The sequence below is a fragment of the Zootoca vivipara genome, chromosome 10 (genome assembly GCF_965207765.1).
Source record: "Zootoca vivipara chromosome 10, rZooViv2.hap1.1, whole genome shotgun sequence".
NCBI lineage: Eukaryota > Metazoa > Chordata > Lepidosauria > Squamata > Lacertidae > Zootoca > Zootoca vivipara.
In genome coordinates, this window is record NC_142593.1 from 35,422,217 (window position 1) to 35,439,985 (window position 17,769).

The following is a 17,769-nucleotide window of genomic DNA, read 5'->3' on the forward strand; positions in this document are numbered from 1 at the left end:
TGCTGGATCTCTCAGCGGCTTTTGACACCATTGACCATAACATCCTTCTGGAGCGTCTAGAGGGGTTGGGAGCTGGGGGCACTGTCATACAGTGGTTCCGCTCCTTCCTCCTGGGCCGTGTTCAGAAAGTGGTGGTGGGGGATGAGTGTTCAGACCCCTGGGCTCCCACTTGTGGGGTGCCTCAGGGTTCTGTCCTCTCCCCCATGCTTTTTAACATCTACATGCAGCCGCTGGGAAAGATCATCAGGGGGTTTGGGCTGAGTGTTCATCAGTATGTGGATGATACCCAGCTCTACCTCTTTTTCAAATCAGAACCACTGAAGGCAGTGAAGGTCCTGTGTGAGTGCCTGGAGGCAGCTGGAGGATGGATGGCGGCTAACAGATTGAGGTTGAATCCTGACAAGACAGAAGTACTGTTTGTGGGGGACAGGAATCGGACAGGTGTGGAGGACTCCCTGGTCCTGAATGGAGTAACTGTGCCCCTGAAGGACTAGGTGCACAGCCTGGGAGTCATTTTGGACTCACAGCTGTCCATGGACGCGCAGGTCAATTCTGTGTCCAGGGCAGCTGTCTATCAGCTCCATCTGGTACGCAGGTTGAGACTCTACCTGCCTGCAGACTGTCTCACCAGAGTGGTGCATGGTCTAATTATCTCTCGCTTGGACTGCTGCAATGCGCTCTATGTGGGGCTACCTTTGAAGGTGACTCAGAAACTACAACTAATCCAGAATGCGGCAGCTAGACTGGTGACTGGGAGCGGCCCCCAAGACCACATAACACTGGTCTTGAAAGATCTACATTGGCTCCCAGTATGTTTCCGAGCACAATTCAAAGTGTTGGTGCTGACCTTTAAAGCCCTAAATGGCCTCGGTCCAGTATACCTGAAGGAGCGTCTCCACCTCCATCGTTCTGCCCGGACACTGAGGTCTAGCACTGAGGGCCTTCTGGTGGTTCCCTCATTGCGAGAAGCCAGAGGGCCTTCTCGGTAGTGGCGCCCGCCCTGTGGAACGCCCTCCCATCAGATGTCAACGAGAAAAACAACTACCAGACTTTTAGAAGACATCTGAAGGCAGTCCTGTTTAGGGAGGCTTTTAATGTTTAATAGATCACTGTGTTTTATTTTTCTGTTGGAAGCAGAAAAATGTTATTATTATTCATGGTCTTCACAAAGCCTTATAAGCAACTTGCTAGAAGCAAGCTATAAATGAATGTTTATTGCATGGCTCGTTGTTTTGACTGGGTCACAGAAACCTTGTTAGTTTGAGGTACAAGCTTTTTACAGATAAGGATGGAACATTGGGATTTTGTAGGGAAAGTCCTATGTTTTGGTGGTGACACTAAGTCTGTACAGCTCAGCGTGTTTTATACTTGCCATCCTTATCAGAATTTTCTTTTAAAAACAGCAAAATGAGAAGTAGACCTTGTTAAACTAATCTTACATCTTGAAGTCCATCCCACAAAGTGGCCTTTCACTTTCACTTCAACACAGATCTCTTGCAGTAGATCCTTGTGGTTCCTTATCAAGTTTGATGCCACACTTTATGAGAGTTTTCTTTTTCCTCCTCTCCGCTGTTGCTCATTTTTAGCTAAGCCAAGTGCGTACTCCTGGTTCAAAATGGTGGTTTCTAGTATCAACACCTTCTCCTGCATCTCTAACCACAAGTTGTAGAGGACCCCACTAAAGCTGCAAAAGAGCTAACAGTCACCTCAGTGTAGGCCATGCACCAGGCCTACCACATTTTGCGACCTATCGTATCAAAATTTTAAAATACATATATCGCCAACCATGTATTGTAGCTTGCCAGGTGCCAGCTCCTCTCCCATTTCTTTGTAGTTTAAGACAGCAAACCTAACAAGCTCTTCCTCCATTGACTCTGCTGGTGGGCTGCCTCTAGATTTCTTAGCCACCTTTCCATAGCTCAAGGCATCAAACATAAAAATCAAAACTGAAATAAAAGATCCACCAGAAATAAAACAACGGTCCCAATCTGTCGGGGTTGGGCTACAGAAAGGATCTGAGGGGAGCCGGGAATTGTGGAGCAAGCCAAAAGTCAGGTGCAAAGGGCAAACTAGGAGAGAGGAATGGGGCAGTACTCAGGAAGACCTTCTTGCTCAAGCAAGGATCAGTTGGAAGAGGACTCCCTTTATGCTTCTTCCTACCCAGAAATATTTAGTGGACAGCCTGGGTGGATAGAGTCAGTCCTGAAGGTTCTTCAGTACCTAGGCTGCCACCTGCAGTTCAGTGGTTCACCACACAGGGCAGCTACACACAGATCCCAACAGCTCTTTACAAAAGCATACGGTAGAAAAAATGGGATCTGACAGAACTGCCAAACCAAAGGGACAAGAAAGGAGAGCCAAGTACATGGGCTGAATAGTAAATTATAATTAGCTACACATTAGAGGTTCTTTTTTCTCATTACAGTCAAGCTAAATGCCAAATGAGTGAGTGCACACAGCCCCTTCTGAAACTTTACAGCAAGGAAGAACTATTCATCTGAGGGCTAGTAGCTATTGATAAGCCTGAACCCCCATGAACCTATTTAATCTTACAAGAACATATAAACCTGAATAGATGACCAGTTCTCAACATACGTTGTGCCTTAAGTCATATTCATGTATTATATGTATTATGTATGTATTATGGTGCTGGAGGAGACTCTTGAGAGTCCCATGGACTGCAAGAAAATCAAACCTATCCCTTCTGAAGGAAATCAGCCCTGAGTGCTCACTGGAAGGACAGATCCTGAAGCTGAGGCTCCAATACTTTGGCCACCTCATGAGAAGAGAAGACTGCCTGGAAAAGACCCTGATGTTGGGAAAGATTGAGGGCACAAGGAGAAGGGGACGGCAGAGAACAAGATGGTTGGAGAGTGTTCTCAAAGCTACCAACATGAGTCTGACCAAACTGCGGGAGGCAGTGGAAGACAGAAGTGCCTGGCGTGCTCTGGTCCATGGGGTCACAAAGAGTCGGACACGACTAAACGACTAAACAACAACAAAGTCATATTCATATACAAAATACAATTCCCTCACTTATATTTTAAAACTACACTTGGAAACAGAGGTTGGGGCAGTGGATCAGCTAGTGGCCATTGGGGGAAAGGCAGAGAGGGTGGCAGTAGGTGGAGCCAGAACCAATGGCAGGCTCTTCCTGGATCCCTCCTCCATCCTCCTCCATGCTGAGGGAAACACCAAGATTAAGGAGCAGGAAGGTGGCCGGCATTACCACCCCCAGGACTGAATGTAAGAAGGCAGGTGGGGGAGCTGGCCAAGGACAGACTCAGGTTGGTGGTACATTGCCCCATTTGCCTTTATAGATGACCCTCCACTGGTTTGGGGGGAGCCACAGTGCCCCATTTGGCTTTACAGACCAGTGTCCACTGGTTGGGGGTGGGGGTGGCAGGACAAGGGGGCTCCCTCTGGAATTGAGTTCATGGATAAACTGTGCTGCTATTGCTCCTATAAAGCTGACTTCAAGGGCCTGCATCACGTTTCTATGTCTGCCAAAATAGCCAAAAAGACTAATGGATATTTAAATGAATGAATGAATGAATAAAGCTGTTTAAGATCTGTGCATCATACTTTCTTCTCTTCTCGAATACCGGTGGCCAAGGAGAAATGCCCCCAAAGAATGCTTTAAGACTCTTGGTCCCATGACTATCTGGGTTCCACGTTGTGTTTGCTGTCACAGACATCTCCAACAGAAATGCAGTTCTGCTGAAACATTTAAAAACTAAAAGGAAAGATTTTTTTTTATAAAAACAAAAAACGTTGTGCTTGTAAAATAATTGCTTCCAGAATGTTTCCACTCATTAGTTCAAGATTTCAGTAGTGCCCTGCCAACAATGGTTTTCCTGTTCCAGTTACATCTGTACAAAAAGATGGAATATTCATCCTTTATTCCTCCTTCTCGTATGTCAAATACATTTCTTAAAAGAAGTTTTAAAAACTTGAAGTAGACGAAGAGTCTACCCAGACATGCTGTTTCTGATGCAACACTGTCCACCTGTGGGACTGGACCAATCCAGAGCTTTGGAATGGTGCAATCCTACAGCAGGACGGGCTAATGGATCACACAACATTGAAAAGTGGTGCCCTCTCAAAATTTACCTGCAATCATAATATGTCCACACCAGGGATAAAGCTTCTAGCTTAACCTCACCCTGAGATACTAGATTCAGGTAGGTAGCTATGTTGGTCTGATCCAGTTGAAATAAATTTTAAAAATTAAAAAATTGTCCAGTAGCACCTTAGAAACCAACTAAGTTTGTTCTGGGTATAAGCTTTTGTGTGCATGCACACTTCTTCAGATACCTATCTGAAAGTATCTGAAGAAGTGTGTATGCACACGAAAGCTTATACCCAGAGCAAACTTAGTTGGTCTCTAAGGTGCTACTGGACATTTTTTTAAAATATTTTTTTTATTTCACCCTGCAATGTTAGCTTTCCAAGTACAGGAAAATGTTGACATGGGGATGCTTACATGAATTTGGACGTGGCGTATGTTATGTATTAGGTTAACTGCAGTATTCCTTCTGGCCACCGTGGCTGCAGTTCTTACCCTGCTCACTGTGGCTGCAGTTCTCACTCAGGTCCACAGCGGGTGTTATGTATTAACTGCAGTATTCCTTCTGGCCACCATGGCTGCAGTTCTTACCCTGCCCACTGTGGCTGCAGTTCTCACTCAGGTCCACAACATGCAAATGAAGGATTGAGAGTGCTGTTCACGGATTGGGTAGCTAGGGGAAGTTTGTTACTGTTGCAAGTTACTGAGTACTATATAAGCCAGTTGGCTAAGCTGCTGTTTCAGTCTGGACTCAGAGCTAGAATAAAGAGCTGGTTTGTTTTGAGAGCTGTGTCTTCATCCTTCTTACCCACTATTTTACAGCGTAGTCTTGTTAATAGGACTGTATCAGCTGCCCTTTTGAATGTGGATTTCTATACTTATCAGTAACACTGAGGTTCAGTCTCTGAAGTGAGAGCTAACAACACTTTTAGAAGCAGAAATTAACCAGTCTGGGAAGCACAACACTGCCATCACTCCTGCCAGGGCACTGCCTGCTCACCACACTGTCTTTGTAATGAACCCAGTCTACAATGGAGAAAGCGGCAGGATCAATACAGAGCCATTTCAGGGAGAATCCAGCTAACACTTCCCAACCGCACATGGCTTTTTGCTTTCACAAAGGAACTCACCCCCACATGTGCACAGTACCTTCCCTAAATCTATTCTGGAGCATCGGGGAAGGCCCAGAACAGATTTAGGGGGTCATATGGAAGAAGAGGGGGAAAGTTTCACTGCAGAAGCATGAATCTTTGTGCTGATGGAACAAGTTACATGCAACCCATTGTTTTCATCAGCATGCATTCTGTGTCCACATGTCAGCAACATGATGCCATTCTGCCTCCTGCCTCCCACAGTTCAAATTTTCCAGGCAGAGACAATCACAGATGCCCAAGCGTGAGATATTACAGAATTTGTCAGCCTAATTCCTGCTCAACAAGAATAGCTAGGAAGCATTATTAACCTAAAAAAAAAACCAACAACCTAAGGAACAGTCAAGCACAACCCCTACAAAAAAGGGAGGGGATCCCATTTTTTAATTTATTCCATTTTTATTAGATTAAACTACTTATATCCCACTTTTCCTTATACAATTCAAAGTAGCTAGTGAGAGAAAGAATATGATACAAGAAAAACAAAAAAGTAAGATAAAGGAACCAAAATAACAAGCCATCAAATAAAAGCAATTAAAAGAAGCAGCTATTAAAACATAATAAAGAGTCAGGTACCAGTTAAGACCTAAGCAGTAGAAACCAGCCACTGAAGGCAAAAAGCCTCCCTAAACGCAAGAACATGAGAAAAGCTTGCTGGATCAGGCCAGTGGCCCACCTAGTCCAGCATCCTGTTCTCACAGTGGCCAATCACATGCCTGTGGGAAGCCTTGGCTCAGTATACCTGAAGGAGCGTCTCCACTCCCATCGTTCAGACAAGACACTGACGGCACCCCTATTTAGGGAAGTTCTTTTAATGTTTGATGTTTTATCATGTTTTTAATATTCTGTTGGGAGCCACCCAGAGTGGTTGGGGAAACCCAGCTAGATAGGCGGGATATAAATAATAAATTATTATTATTATTATTGGGGCAGTGTGGCAAAGTATAGCACAAACTGCAAGGGCTGAATGTGCACTGAAAGATATGCACATCTTGCCTCCACTGTTAGAGGCAATGTGCCTCTGAATACCCCCTGCTGGGAATTGAGTGTTGTTGCACTCATGCCCTGCTGGCAGACTTCCCCACAGGCCTCTGGTTGGCCACTGTGAGAACAGGATGTCAGACCTTTGGCCTGAACCATCCGGGCTCTTCATGTTTCCTTACGTTTTTTTACAATACTATAGATCTGACGTTCACCATTTTGCACCAGGGCAGATGTAGAGAGCTTCAGTGACAGCACGGGGAGGGAGGGAAGCTTTAGGAACAAAGAGTAATACAGATGGTTCCCAGACCAGAAAGGTTTGTGTTTGTTTTTCACTAATTTTTCTGTCGTTTTCTAAATCATGATATATGAAAACAATTATTTCCCCTGAAGGAGGAGGAGGATGCTGAAATGTCAAGGGCTCCTTCAGGCTCCACTGTGATAATGAATTATTGGAGAAATAAAAAAAATTTTTTGCTACTTCAGTGAAGAAAGACATTTTGTGACCTTTTGCGGCTTTATGGCGATAATGAATTTTCTGCAGAACTCAGACACTTTCAGTTACTCTATTAAAATAAGAATGCTTGAGGAATGGCTGTGACCTTGACCTTTGAAAAATTAATGGAATACTGATTTTGAAGGAACTGATGAAAATCTAGTTATCTAGACTCTTATTTATTACTGTCACCCTAACAATGCCCACATATATATGATAAATATATATATATTTTAAACCAAGCAATGTTCTTCAACCATCTTAACATATCAGTTGAATTATTAACTTCAGATACCAGTCATCTAATCACCCTTCTACATGCTGATTGTATCAGCTTTATACAAAGATGTTTTGGTTCAAGATGAGAGCCAGTGTGGTGTAGTGGTTAAGAGCGGTAGACTTGTAATCTGGGGAACCGGGTTTGCGTCTCTGCTCCTCCACATGCAGCTGCTGGGTGACCTTGGGCTAGTCACACTTCTCTGAAGTCTCTCAGCCCCACCCACCTCACAGGGTGTCTGTTGTGGGGGAGGAGGGGAAAGGAGATTGTTAGCCGCTTTGAGACTCCTTAGGGTAATGATAAAGCGGGATATCAAATCCAAACTCTTCTACTCTTCTTTACAAGGAAGAAAAGAAACAGTAGAAGGCTGGACTCGCTAAGCTCCAGATCTTGGCTTAGGTGCTAACTCTTTGCTCCTTTCACAGAAGGAGCAAGCCATTCAAGAGTTCCACTCACAGAATGCTTCCTTCCAGGAGCAGGACTCTTTCTGTGAGCACAACTCTCCTTCCGTAAACTGGGCAAAAAGTTAAGATCCAAGATACTGTCTTCTAATGACATCTGAAGCATAAAATAATCAGGTTTTGCCATGAGCTCTAACATACCCAATTCCCTTTATTTTTTAAAAGAGACCAATTAAAGAGAGCATTCTAGTTATTACGCAATACCTGTATGTTGCCAAAGCTTTAAAAGTTTTTCCCCAATGCTTCCCCCCCCCAAAAAAAACAGAGGATTTGGAAAAAAGTAGATTTCATTTCAATGCTTTGTAACATCCTGAAACAAATGTAAGACAAAAAGGAAATCAATCTTTTCATAAGGCAAAAAACCCTCAAGTTTGCGTGGACAGTGTCATTATATAGCTTAGTCACTAGGTGGCACAAGACTTGGGAGTTTCATGTTGCTATCCTGCCTTTGTTAAAAGAGACAAAAAGGTTCTTGTCTAGCTTCCAGATACAGGCGCAGTACTTGTTCAGCAAAATATATATTGTAAATATATGAGTAAATTGAACTGCCTCATACAGAATCAAGACTTGGTTCATCTAACCCACCCCTGTCTGAAAATGGTTCTCCAGGGTTCTAGGCGGGGGGGGGGGGTCTTCTCTACTCCCTAAGACTCTTGCAATGGAGACACTTTGAATTAACATGGGAGCTTTTGCATGCAAAGCATGTGCTCCAGCCATACAACTAAACTACAGGTCCTCCCCTCCAATCTTCTATTTTGTAAAAAAAACCAAAGAACTATGTGAACTAATGGGAAAAGGAAATGTGGCTAATTAAATTAATTTTAATTTTCAGTAAAGTACAGTATCTAAATACAATATTTTGAAGGAAATGTCTGGTTAGGATGGAAAAGATGGGAATTAGATTGGCTATTAAGGATAATGGGCAAGGAAAACTAATGAGGGATATTTATATTTTATTGATATAAAACCTACTAATGGATTCTTTTTTTAACTTAGGGTCTGTTCTTCTACTTGGGCTATGTGTCTTCATTTTTCAATTGCAGAAAGGAAACAAAAACAGTAGGTTCATTGGTTATCTGGCAGACTGACATTAATGGCTGAATTCCATATGGTGGATCACAAGCTGTAGAGCAGGCATCCCCAAACTGCGGCCCTCCAGATGTTTTGGCCTACAACTCCCATGATCCCTAGCTAACAGGACCAGTGGTCGGGGAAGATGGGAATTGTAGTCCAAAACATCTGGAGGGCCGAAGTTTGGGGATGCCTGCTGTAGAGGCATAATCTATCTGATTGCCAATTTTAGGGCTGAACCAAACTGCATTTTATCGAAAGCTGCTTCTTTCCAGTAGGACTTCATATCCAAGTACTGTATCTGGATACAGGATAATCTTCCTGGGAGTTTGAGACCAAATGACATGTATATATGTTGCAGCCATTATCTTTCTAAGGTTTCAAATTCACCAAGTCAGCAGCAGGAAAAGATCATATCAAAATGGTGGGATTTGTTAACACACTTATTTTTTTAAGTTTCAAATAATGTCAGGTGTTAGCTGTGCATGAACATAAAGGGCAAAGCCATTTTTATTCCTTTAGAGGAAGCACACCCACACATTTATGGACCCACAAAAACAGTACACACCATCTACTTACACTGAGTGTTTGTTCTCTCTATGCAAATTCATATTTTCCCAATGGTGAAAAGAAATATGAATGGCACAAATCAATTTGGCTGTGTAATAAGTCAAAGAATCTTTTTAGCCCTGGTGAAAAATGGGGCCCCTAGGAGTTAACTGTCCCATAATAAAGACAAATTCTTCTGGTGTTCCTTGCAGACGCAATATATAATGTCACTGGAATTCAAAGGTGATTTATTATAAACCAAATATCCACACACCATAAAGTATTACTTAAAAATGATACGGGCAATTCCATCATAAATTATGGCACCAATTCAATAGAGCACAGATATTGTGCAGGTATCCTCAAATGTGACATACAATTTTGTAGAACAATGTAGAAAACTTTGCTAGACTGCACAGTCCGCACTCTGCTAGAAAGGAATGCCAGTGAAAGGCAATCATGGATGGCAATGGTGGTTGTTGAAAGTGACAGCATACCACCAGGACTGGAATGTGGCACACGGTATAATTCACAAGTCACAGAATCCCACTGCGATCAGAAGAGAACTCTATGCATTTAGTGGTAAGGTTCATAGCACTCACAAACGCCTTCACGGATCAAATAAACCAGCTCACACACCCTGCCATCAGCTGCTCAGTCAAACTGAAAGCCAAGCTGTGCATTGGGGCTATGAAACTATGGATAGTTAAAGCTCTCTATTGTTATTTTTAATCAGGGAGCTTTTAATATTGCACATGTACCTTTAACACTGTTTCTGTGCATATAATAAATTATTATGAATTAAATGAGTGCTGGATGGTTGTCAGATACATACGGTACCAAAGTATGGCTGTTCCATGCAGCTATTTGTTTCGGCAGTTATTAGTAGAATGCACCAAGTAATGTCCTTACAAATGTCAGATTTTGATTAAATTGGCTCAGACTAAGTGCCTCTTAATTTCTATGCTCTATGTGCTTGCCTTCAAGCAAGCACAACCATAACACAACTACCACCAGTAGGCAAGCAGGCCATTGTATTTCAGTTTTTCCATTTGCAGAATGTATAGGATTTTGAGCAATGGTGAAAGAGCTTTACACTGACATCTCTCTACCTAACAACACTTAAAAAAACAAAACAAATAACAAGTTTGGAAGTCAGCCCTTTGAATCATTTGATAAAACCCTGCCTTTTTCTCTCCAAGATGATAAAAAGAATATCTGTCTTGCCAAGGTGGTGAATATCTCATGTTTTATTAATGAATGACCATGACAAATAAGGAAATATATTGGCAGACTTTGGCTAACAACCCTTAGTTCCAATGGTTCCATTACTTTCTCTAGGTCATTCAGTTCAGATTCTGAAAAATAACAATTGCCTACAATAGGATACAGAGCTTCAGTGCTGCTATGAGACAGGGCTTCAAGCATTGGCTATGTGGTCAGGAATATGTTTGGTTTAGCAGTTAAGGGAATTTTGACTCAAAGCCAGTTGGCTTTTAATTCAGCTGAATCACCGAAACTTGATGAAATGCCATAAGACTATCTAAAAGAAAGCAGAGGCTTCACAATGGAAGGGCTGACATCATCCTCACTTGGAGAGCTGTTTTTAAAGAAACGATGCAAAGTTATAACAAATGTGTATGATATTGTACATTTCGCAATACTTTTCCCAGTGCACATAAGTGCACTTAATTTGAAACATATACCTATTATGTGGTTTTATTCTTTTATATGGCAAATTCAATTAACATATTCATTAGGGAATTACATGCTTTTTTAAATTAAGTGTTCCGTTTGAAATTTCATATGAAAATATTAAGCAGAATGCCAAGTGAATATGCAAAGGTAGGTTATTGATTCAGGGAAGGAAGTGATTTGTGTGTCTCTAGACACTGACTCCTTATTCAGTGTGGCATTGCTGAGTCTCAGGTGGGCACATGTCCACAAGTGATAGCATGTGTTTAGCATGGCTTATTTCCTCCAGAAATGTACCAAGGCATTTTTAAAACTTTGAAAAGTAGTTTGGCTCAGACTATTGGAGAGAGAAAAGGAGGCTCAACGAACCCTGATAAGCAGCATGTACAATAACTGCTATTTATAAGGCACAAACCAATTGGAAGATCTCCTGCACCAGTTCCACTGAAAGCACTATGCCTTGGCACAGCTCCTATTCTTTCTCAATGGAGCTCCTACAGGAGAACCTTCCAATTAATTACAGTCTGGCGCTGTGGGTTAAACCACAGAGCCTAGGGCTTGCCGATTGGAAGGTTGGCAGTTTGAATCCCCACGATGGGGTGAACTCCCATTGCTCGGTCCCAGCTCCTGCCAACCTAGCAGTTTGAAAGCACGTCAAAGTGCAAGTAGATAAATAGGTACCGCTACAGCGGGAAGGTAAACGGCGTTTCCGTGTGCTGCTTTGGTTCGCCAGAAGCGGCTTAGTCATGCTGGCCACATGACCTGGAAGCTGTACGCCGGCTCCCTTGGCCAATAATGCGAGATGAGCGCGCAACCCCAGAGTCGGTCACGACTGGACCTAATGGTCAGGGGTCCCTTTACCTTTACTTTACCTTTATCATGCTCCAGCAGGTGCCCTTAGGTAATAGGATCCCAATTCAAGAAAGTCCAAGTCTCCTGCCCAAAAAATTCACCAAGAAATTATTATATGGGGGCCCAGCAGTGACCAAACAAGCCAAGGTCAAACACAGTGTATCAGTCCAAGAGGTAACCCAGAGGCAAGGTCAAGCAACAGTCAACACAGCAAGAAAGTGAAACAAGGTTCAGGCACAAGAAGCCAGAGACCTGTGTCTTTTCCAGCACCTGGAAGGTTCAGGACGTAGCCAGTGTGGTGTACTGGTTACCAAGAAGAGTTGCTGTGCTCGTTAGGCCTTACACTACTAAGCAGCCCTTGTTTGTTCTAATAAAGAGTTAACTTCACTTACTCTGTCTGATTTATTGCTGACCCGCTCCTGACAGTGAGTCTCTCTGTGGAAGATCCTTTGAGGGGATCCTCAGTCCTGGTGGTTCCAGGGTGTTGTGTTTGTTTGTTTGTTCCTATGGATTTCTCCTGTGCATTTACAGGTTCCTACACTCCTGAGTCAGCAGAGCAGAATGAAACTGCCATTGTCACATCTAGTTTGACCCTCAAAAGCAGACATAGTGCATAGAAGTCAATATCTCTGAACGCAACATACATATATCATAGTTGTGCACTTCCCATCTTATTACAGTATGTTCTTTCTTCACCGCCTCCCTACTGTTCAGAAATGGGCAGAAACATCAAAGGAAAAGGTGCAAGTTATTCCAAGAGTGGTTAGCAACACTTATGCTCATTAAATTGTTCCCAGATCTATCATTTTCTGTCTGTGGTGAGCTTGAATCTACATGTATTCTATTTGGCACAAATTATCTTCCTTCCAGAAATCTGCCATTGCAATTGTGGAGGCCAAGTCTGTGTTGAGACAGTGATTTTTGGGTGTTTTCATAATCTGAAAATAGGTTGACTAATCTGAGGACTATGACCATAAAGTATGCTTCTAATAGCCTGAGTTGCTCCTAATATGTTTTCCAAAAAGAGTCTTAAAAAAAAACCTGCTAAATTATTATGGCTAAAATTAGAACAATAAAGTGTGTAATTCAAAGCAACTGGTCCCTTCAATTTTCAGCCAAAGCAGCCTTCAAAACTTTCGATCTACTAAATTGAATGCAGCCTACCTGCCATGTATGTGCTCCCAGAAGGGAACTGAGAAAGTTGCAATTTTCAGTACCAGTCTGGGGCTGCAAAAAACAAACAAAACGGGGCTACCATGGTCCTGGCAGGCCACCATACATACATGGTTGGTGAGTTGCATTTGACTAGAAAGATTACAAGTCGAGGCGAAAATTTGAAGGTAGAATTATTTTTCAGTTTTAAAAAGAGCTCCACAGATATTTTTAAAGGCACAAATTAACCAGAGTACAATGTGTTTGTCTCAGTTCAACAGGAGTCAATACTGGCACAGACTGTAGCTGTGCACATATTTCCCTGTACGAAAAAGACTCACCCAGGACAGACTTTTCCCAAGACACTCTCAACCATCTGTTTGGTGAGAAGGCAGAATCAAAGCCTCCATTTTCTTTTGCACAGACAGAGGGCCAGTGCAAAAGAACCTAGGGAGCTGCCTTAAAGTGTGCCAAACCATTGTTACCTACACTCAATATTGCCTACACTGGCTGGCAGTGACTCTCCAGGATTTCAAACCACGTTCTCCCCCAACCGTACTGAGAGATACTGGGGAATGAACCTAGGACCTTCTGTATGCATAGCCGAGGGTCTGCCACTAAGCTATGGCCCTCACTATGGCACTGAGATCCAGATGCCATGTACAAAGCTGTTTTCTTTCCTCATGACTAGGGTTCATGAATGTGAGAAGCAGCCATGCTTACCTGGCGTTCCCAGCAATGCATCCTCACTGTGCCAGACTAGCCCTTCCTGGTAAGATGGAGTGGCACCCATGCTGGCAAACCAGGTAAGTGCTGCTGGCCACTCATTGTGTAAGCTCTGGTAGCTTTACATGCGAGAAATTTCTCAAAGCAGAGTTAACAAATAATGCAGAGAATCCCTATCATAGGAGGTATTGTTGTAAAAGTGTCAAAAAATCCCAGTGAATACAAGTCTCGGGCCCGACTGCTCCTACATTCTCCTGCAGTAAGAAAAAGGTGGAATGGATTGCCTGGGTAGCAGATGTTGATGCAAGAGAACCTAGACAAAGGATGTCAGCTGGGTGCATAAATAAAGATGATGCATTTTTGTGATGTTTCGCTGAGTTGCTGCTTTTCTTAAGTGTCAAGGGCTGTATGAATGCTATTCATACAGAAACTCTCATTGCCTTGAGATATACTGTATTGCTCAAAATTGGGACAGGGAGGTATAGGGAAGAAACACCCACCCACAACCACCCCTACCTCATATGCCAAAATGGCTTCGAAGCTGTTTACAACAATGAAATCACTGTAAACTGTAAACTCATCTGGGTTCAACGAGCACCACAGAATATGGATTCCAGAAGAGTAGCTGCGTCAGAAAGTGACATTCATAATGGGAACCAATAGACAGGATTCTGTTGAGAGAAGCTGGCACAGCCAGGATTTGCCACAGCCAGCTCGGAGTAATGACCCAGCCAATAATAGAACATGTACTCATGTTGCTTCTGTACAGAAAAGAAGCTGCTTTAGGCAGGTACCAAACCCAAAATTACTGCATAACTTCCAAACTTTTAGGTGGTACAGCAAAACACTTCCTGAAGGCCGTTCCTTCTGGCTTGGAACCCGTCCCTTTCTTACTCTCAGAGGTAGAAGAGCAACAGTTCATGGTAGAGCAGCCACTTTGCTGGAAGAAGGTCTCAGGTTTGATCCCTGGTACCTCTAGGTGGGGCTGGAAGAGACCCCTGTCTGAAATCCTAAAGATCTGCTGACAGTCAATGTAGACAATACTCTGAAGGCACATGATGCAACAACCTAGATGAAGCTAAGAAGATCTGGGTCTGGTCAGGGCAGTGTCATATTTACGTATAAGCTAAACAAGCTATAGCTTAGGGCCCCACTCTCTTGCCCCCCCAATATACTTCTTCTTAATTGTATTTCACTATTAATATACTTCTTAATTGTGTTTCAGTTCAACAATTGCTTTGATAAAATACATATTTTTGTTATGTGCAAATGGCTTTAGATACCTATTAGGTCCATAAATTACCATATAGCATATATTCAACACAAAAAACAGCAACAATTTGTTGCTGACAAAGGACAGCTGGACATAAAAAGGGCCCTCAACAAACCTAAATCTGGCCCTAGGTCAGGGTATGGATGGGAGACTGCTTACAATCTCTATGGATGCCATATTGCATTCTACAGAAGGGGGAAAGGTGGGATATAAACACAATACACGAAATAGGGAAAAATTCAAGTCACAAATGACTCATTTGGAGCTTTTGTCAGGGAACCAGCCAGCAATAAATCACATGGAGTATGTGAGGTTAACTCTTTATTAGAAGAAACAAGGCTTGCTCAGGGGAGCCAGGCCTAACGAGCACACTAACTCTTCTCAGTAAGTCTTGCCTACCGAGGCAGCTGTGGAGGCTGAAGATTCCCACCTTCCCACAGCTGTCTAAGACTCCTCCTCCTCTAGGTCCTTCCCAAACAATCTGAGACTCTCTTGATGAGTCTGTCTCTGCTCCTCCCTCTTTATACCTCTTCTGGTTCTGGGAGACATGGGGAGAAGGGAATTTGTCACAGCAAGAGTGGGAGATACCTTGGCTCATCTCTGCCTCTTGGCCTCCCTCTTCTCCTGCTCCAGCTTTTGCACTTCTCTCTGCCACAGACTGTCCCTGCTCACTAAACCCTTTTATCTGTTCAGCTTCCGACACCTCCTCTTCCCAGGCTTCTCCCTTCATTGCCCCACCACCAACCCCTGGCTCTGAGCCTCCTCCCCTTGGGGGTTCCCTAGCTGGTGCCTCCCACCATTCCTCTGTGTCAGTTTTCTTGGAACAGCAGCTGTCACCTGCAGCAAGCTATTTTAAGACAGCCGTTGCAAAACACAGCACCCAAAGAACCCAAAGAAGGCCCCCATACAGCCAAGGGAAGCTGTGTAGCATGTGGCTTCCAGGCCATGCAGAGTGTGCCAGCAAGTCCCACCTGGCAAAACTTCATAAAACTTTGTGCAGAACTAGAAGGGCTAAAATGCATGCTTGGAGGCTGTATGACTTAGGAGGGTGTATGTTTTTTGTCCTGGCCATGAGCCACACTTCATTTTATTTCTGCCTTCTCTCCTCACTCTCTCGCACACACATGCACAACTGCTTGTCCCCTGTGCCACTTGTCTTCAATTGCTACAGGCAAAAGGGCAGGAAAGAACTCGAAGCCCAGGCTCCCACAGAGTGCAACCCCAGCCCATCTTTTGCTTCCTCGACTTTCAACTTGGCGGGGGGTGGGGGAGCCTGAAAGGGACCATGCAAGGCCCCAGGCAGAGTCACAAAGCCTGGGGAGAACCACGCGAGGAGGGCTGCCATCTGTGGTTTTGGACACCCCTTTGTTATTACATAGTAATTTCATTAAGGAACTTAGAGAGAGTGTAAAAAGGATATGTTCCAATGAAAATCTTCTTAAACAATCCCCACATTGAAAAGCTTAGTCTCTGGCAAAATAACAAAAAGGAAAAGGGGGAAAAATAGCTGGGCAGAGTTGTAAAACAGACAGTGCTTAAGTGGAGAAGCAGAATTGGCAAAGTTTCCCATCTCTCACGATTACAACATGAAAGCAGCCATGGGACTAGGAACTTCACAGCCACGTAGGAACTAGTCTCTCTCTCTCTCTCTCTATCTGCTAGGTCAACAACAGAGCTTTATTGTACGAGAAAACGGCATGTGCATGTATATCCCCAACTATCGGAAGATAACCGCCACTTTTCAGGGCTGGGGGCATTTTGGTCCTTGGCATGGTGCCTCACCATGTACCTGGAACATGTGGTTATCTGTCAACAGCTCTACACTCTGGGCTGCATTATGATTTACATATGAGCAACTTTGGAGCACGGGAGAACACAACAGACTCTGGGAATGATTTAGAGTGTAGTTAACCGTGCTCTGAAGATGAGATCACTGCAACACTTCATGGCATAGCGTCAGAATGGCTGGTGTCCAGCCTGATTCAAATTCTTCACCCAGAGAGAAAAATAAAAACTACGTTGATAGGGGAACCCCACCCCCACCCCCCAACTGGGCCTCAAGGACCTGTCCAAAAGTTCCAGGAATTAATAACGGTAGACTCACATGGAGACGGATCCACAAAAATCGGGTCTATGTTATGAAGCAGCTCCGTTCTGGGGGAAGGTTCGCCTTCACTAGAATAAAGTTTATTAGGAAAGGCATTAAATTTCTTTCTACAGTTTAACAGAATCCCAGCCCAGCTATTTCAATCATTCCTTTTGCGATTCTCTCAAGAAGAAAGGGAGTCTGTTAACTAATTAAGTGTGCAAAGCTACTCAGAAATTTAAACAGGATATTGTTTGTCCTGTACCAAAATCAAGCCAGAAGAAGAAAAGAAGAATTGGGAGCACACTTTCCTTTGAAGCTCTGCCTCCTGGTTTCATGGTTACCATCACATGATTGACAAGTGGGTGGCCCTTCCCACCTAGGGAAGTGATCCGTGGTGGTGGGGAGTTCGGGCTGGATTCAGTTCCCCAACCCTGAACTAAGTTACACTCAGAGTAATCAGGAGCCCAATTAATTTTAGTTATGCATTTCAGGAATGCGTACATTGGCGAAATCCAACATTGGGGAAGTGGGCTTTTATTCAGCCATCAGGACTTCGCTTTTTCCTCTCTCCTCCCCACCCTGAAGCTCCTGTGGCCCCACAAAATCTGCTGAAGAGAGCCAATCAACCAGAGAAGATTTGGGGTGCATAAGGAGGGTGAAGGAGGGGAAGAGGAAGTCCCATTGCACAAGTGGAAGTCCGTTCTGCTTGGACATGGCCACTATTAGATGTTACACATGGTTTGTCTTCACACAAAGTGGAAACTCAAAGGATTTGCATTAATGGGTTGTATCCAATGTTAGTCATACAGAGAGCAGACCCGATGAAATTAATGGGCATGACTAACATAGGCCCATTAATTTAAACTGGTCTACTCTGAGTGGAACTTAGTTCAGAGAAGGGGAAAGTGAGCCAGATTGAACTTCCCA

General features: G+C 43.6%; 1 protein-coding gene across 1 annotated transcript in view; it reads right to left on the bottom strand.

Moving 5' to 3' along the window:
- The window catches only part of ARSB (arylsulfatase B), a 66,112-nt gene that overhangs the window by 12,444 nt on the left and 35,899 nt on the right, over nucleotides 1-17,769 (bottom strand). The window contains exon 6 of the mRNA XM_035099802.3: nucleotides 16,858-16,928. Coding sequence (XP_034955693.1) covers nucleotides 16,858-16,928 — 71 coding nt within the window. The remainder of the gene's footprint in view (nucleotides 1-16,857; nucleotides 16,929-17,769) is intronic.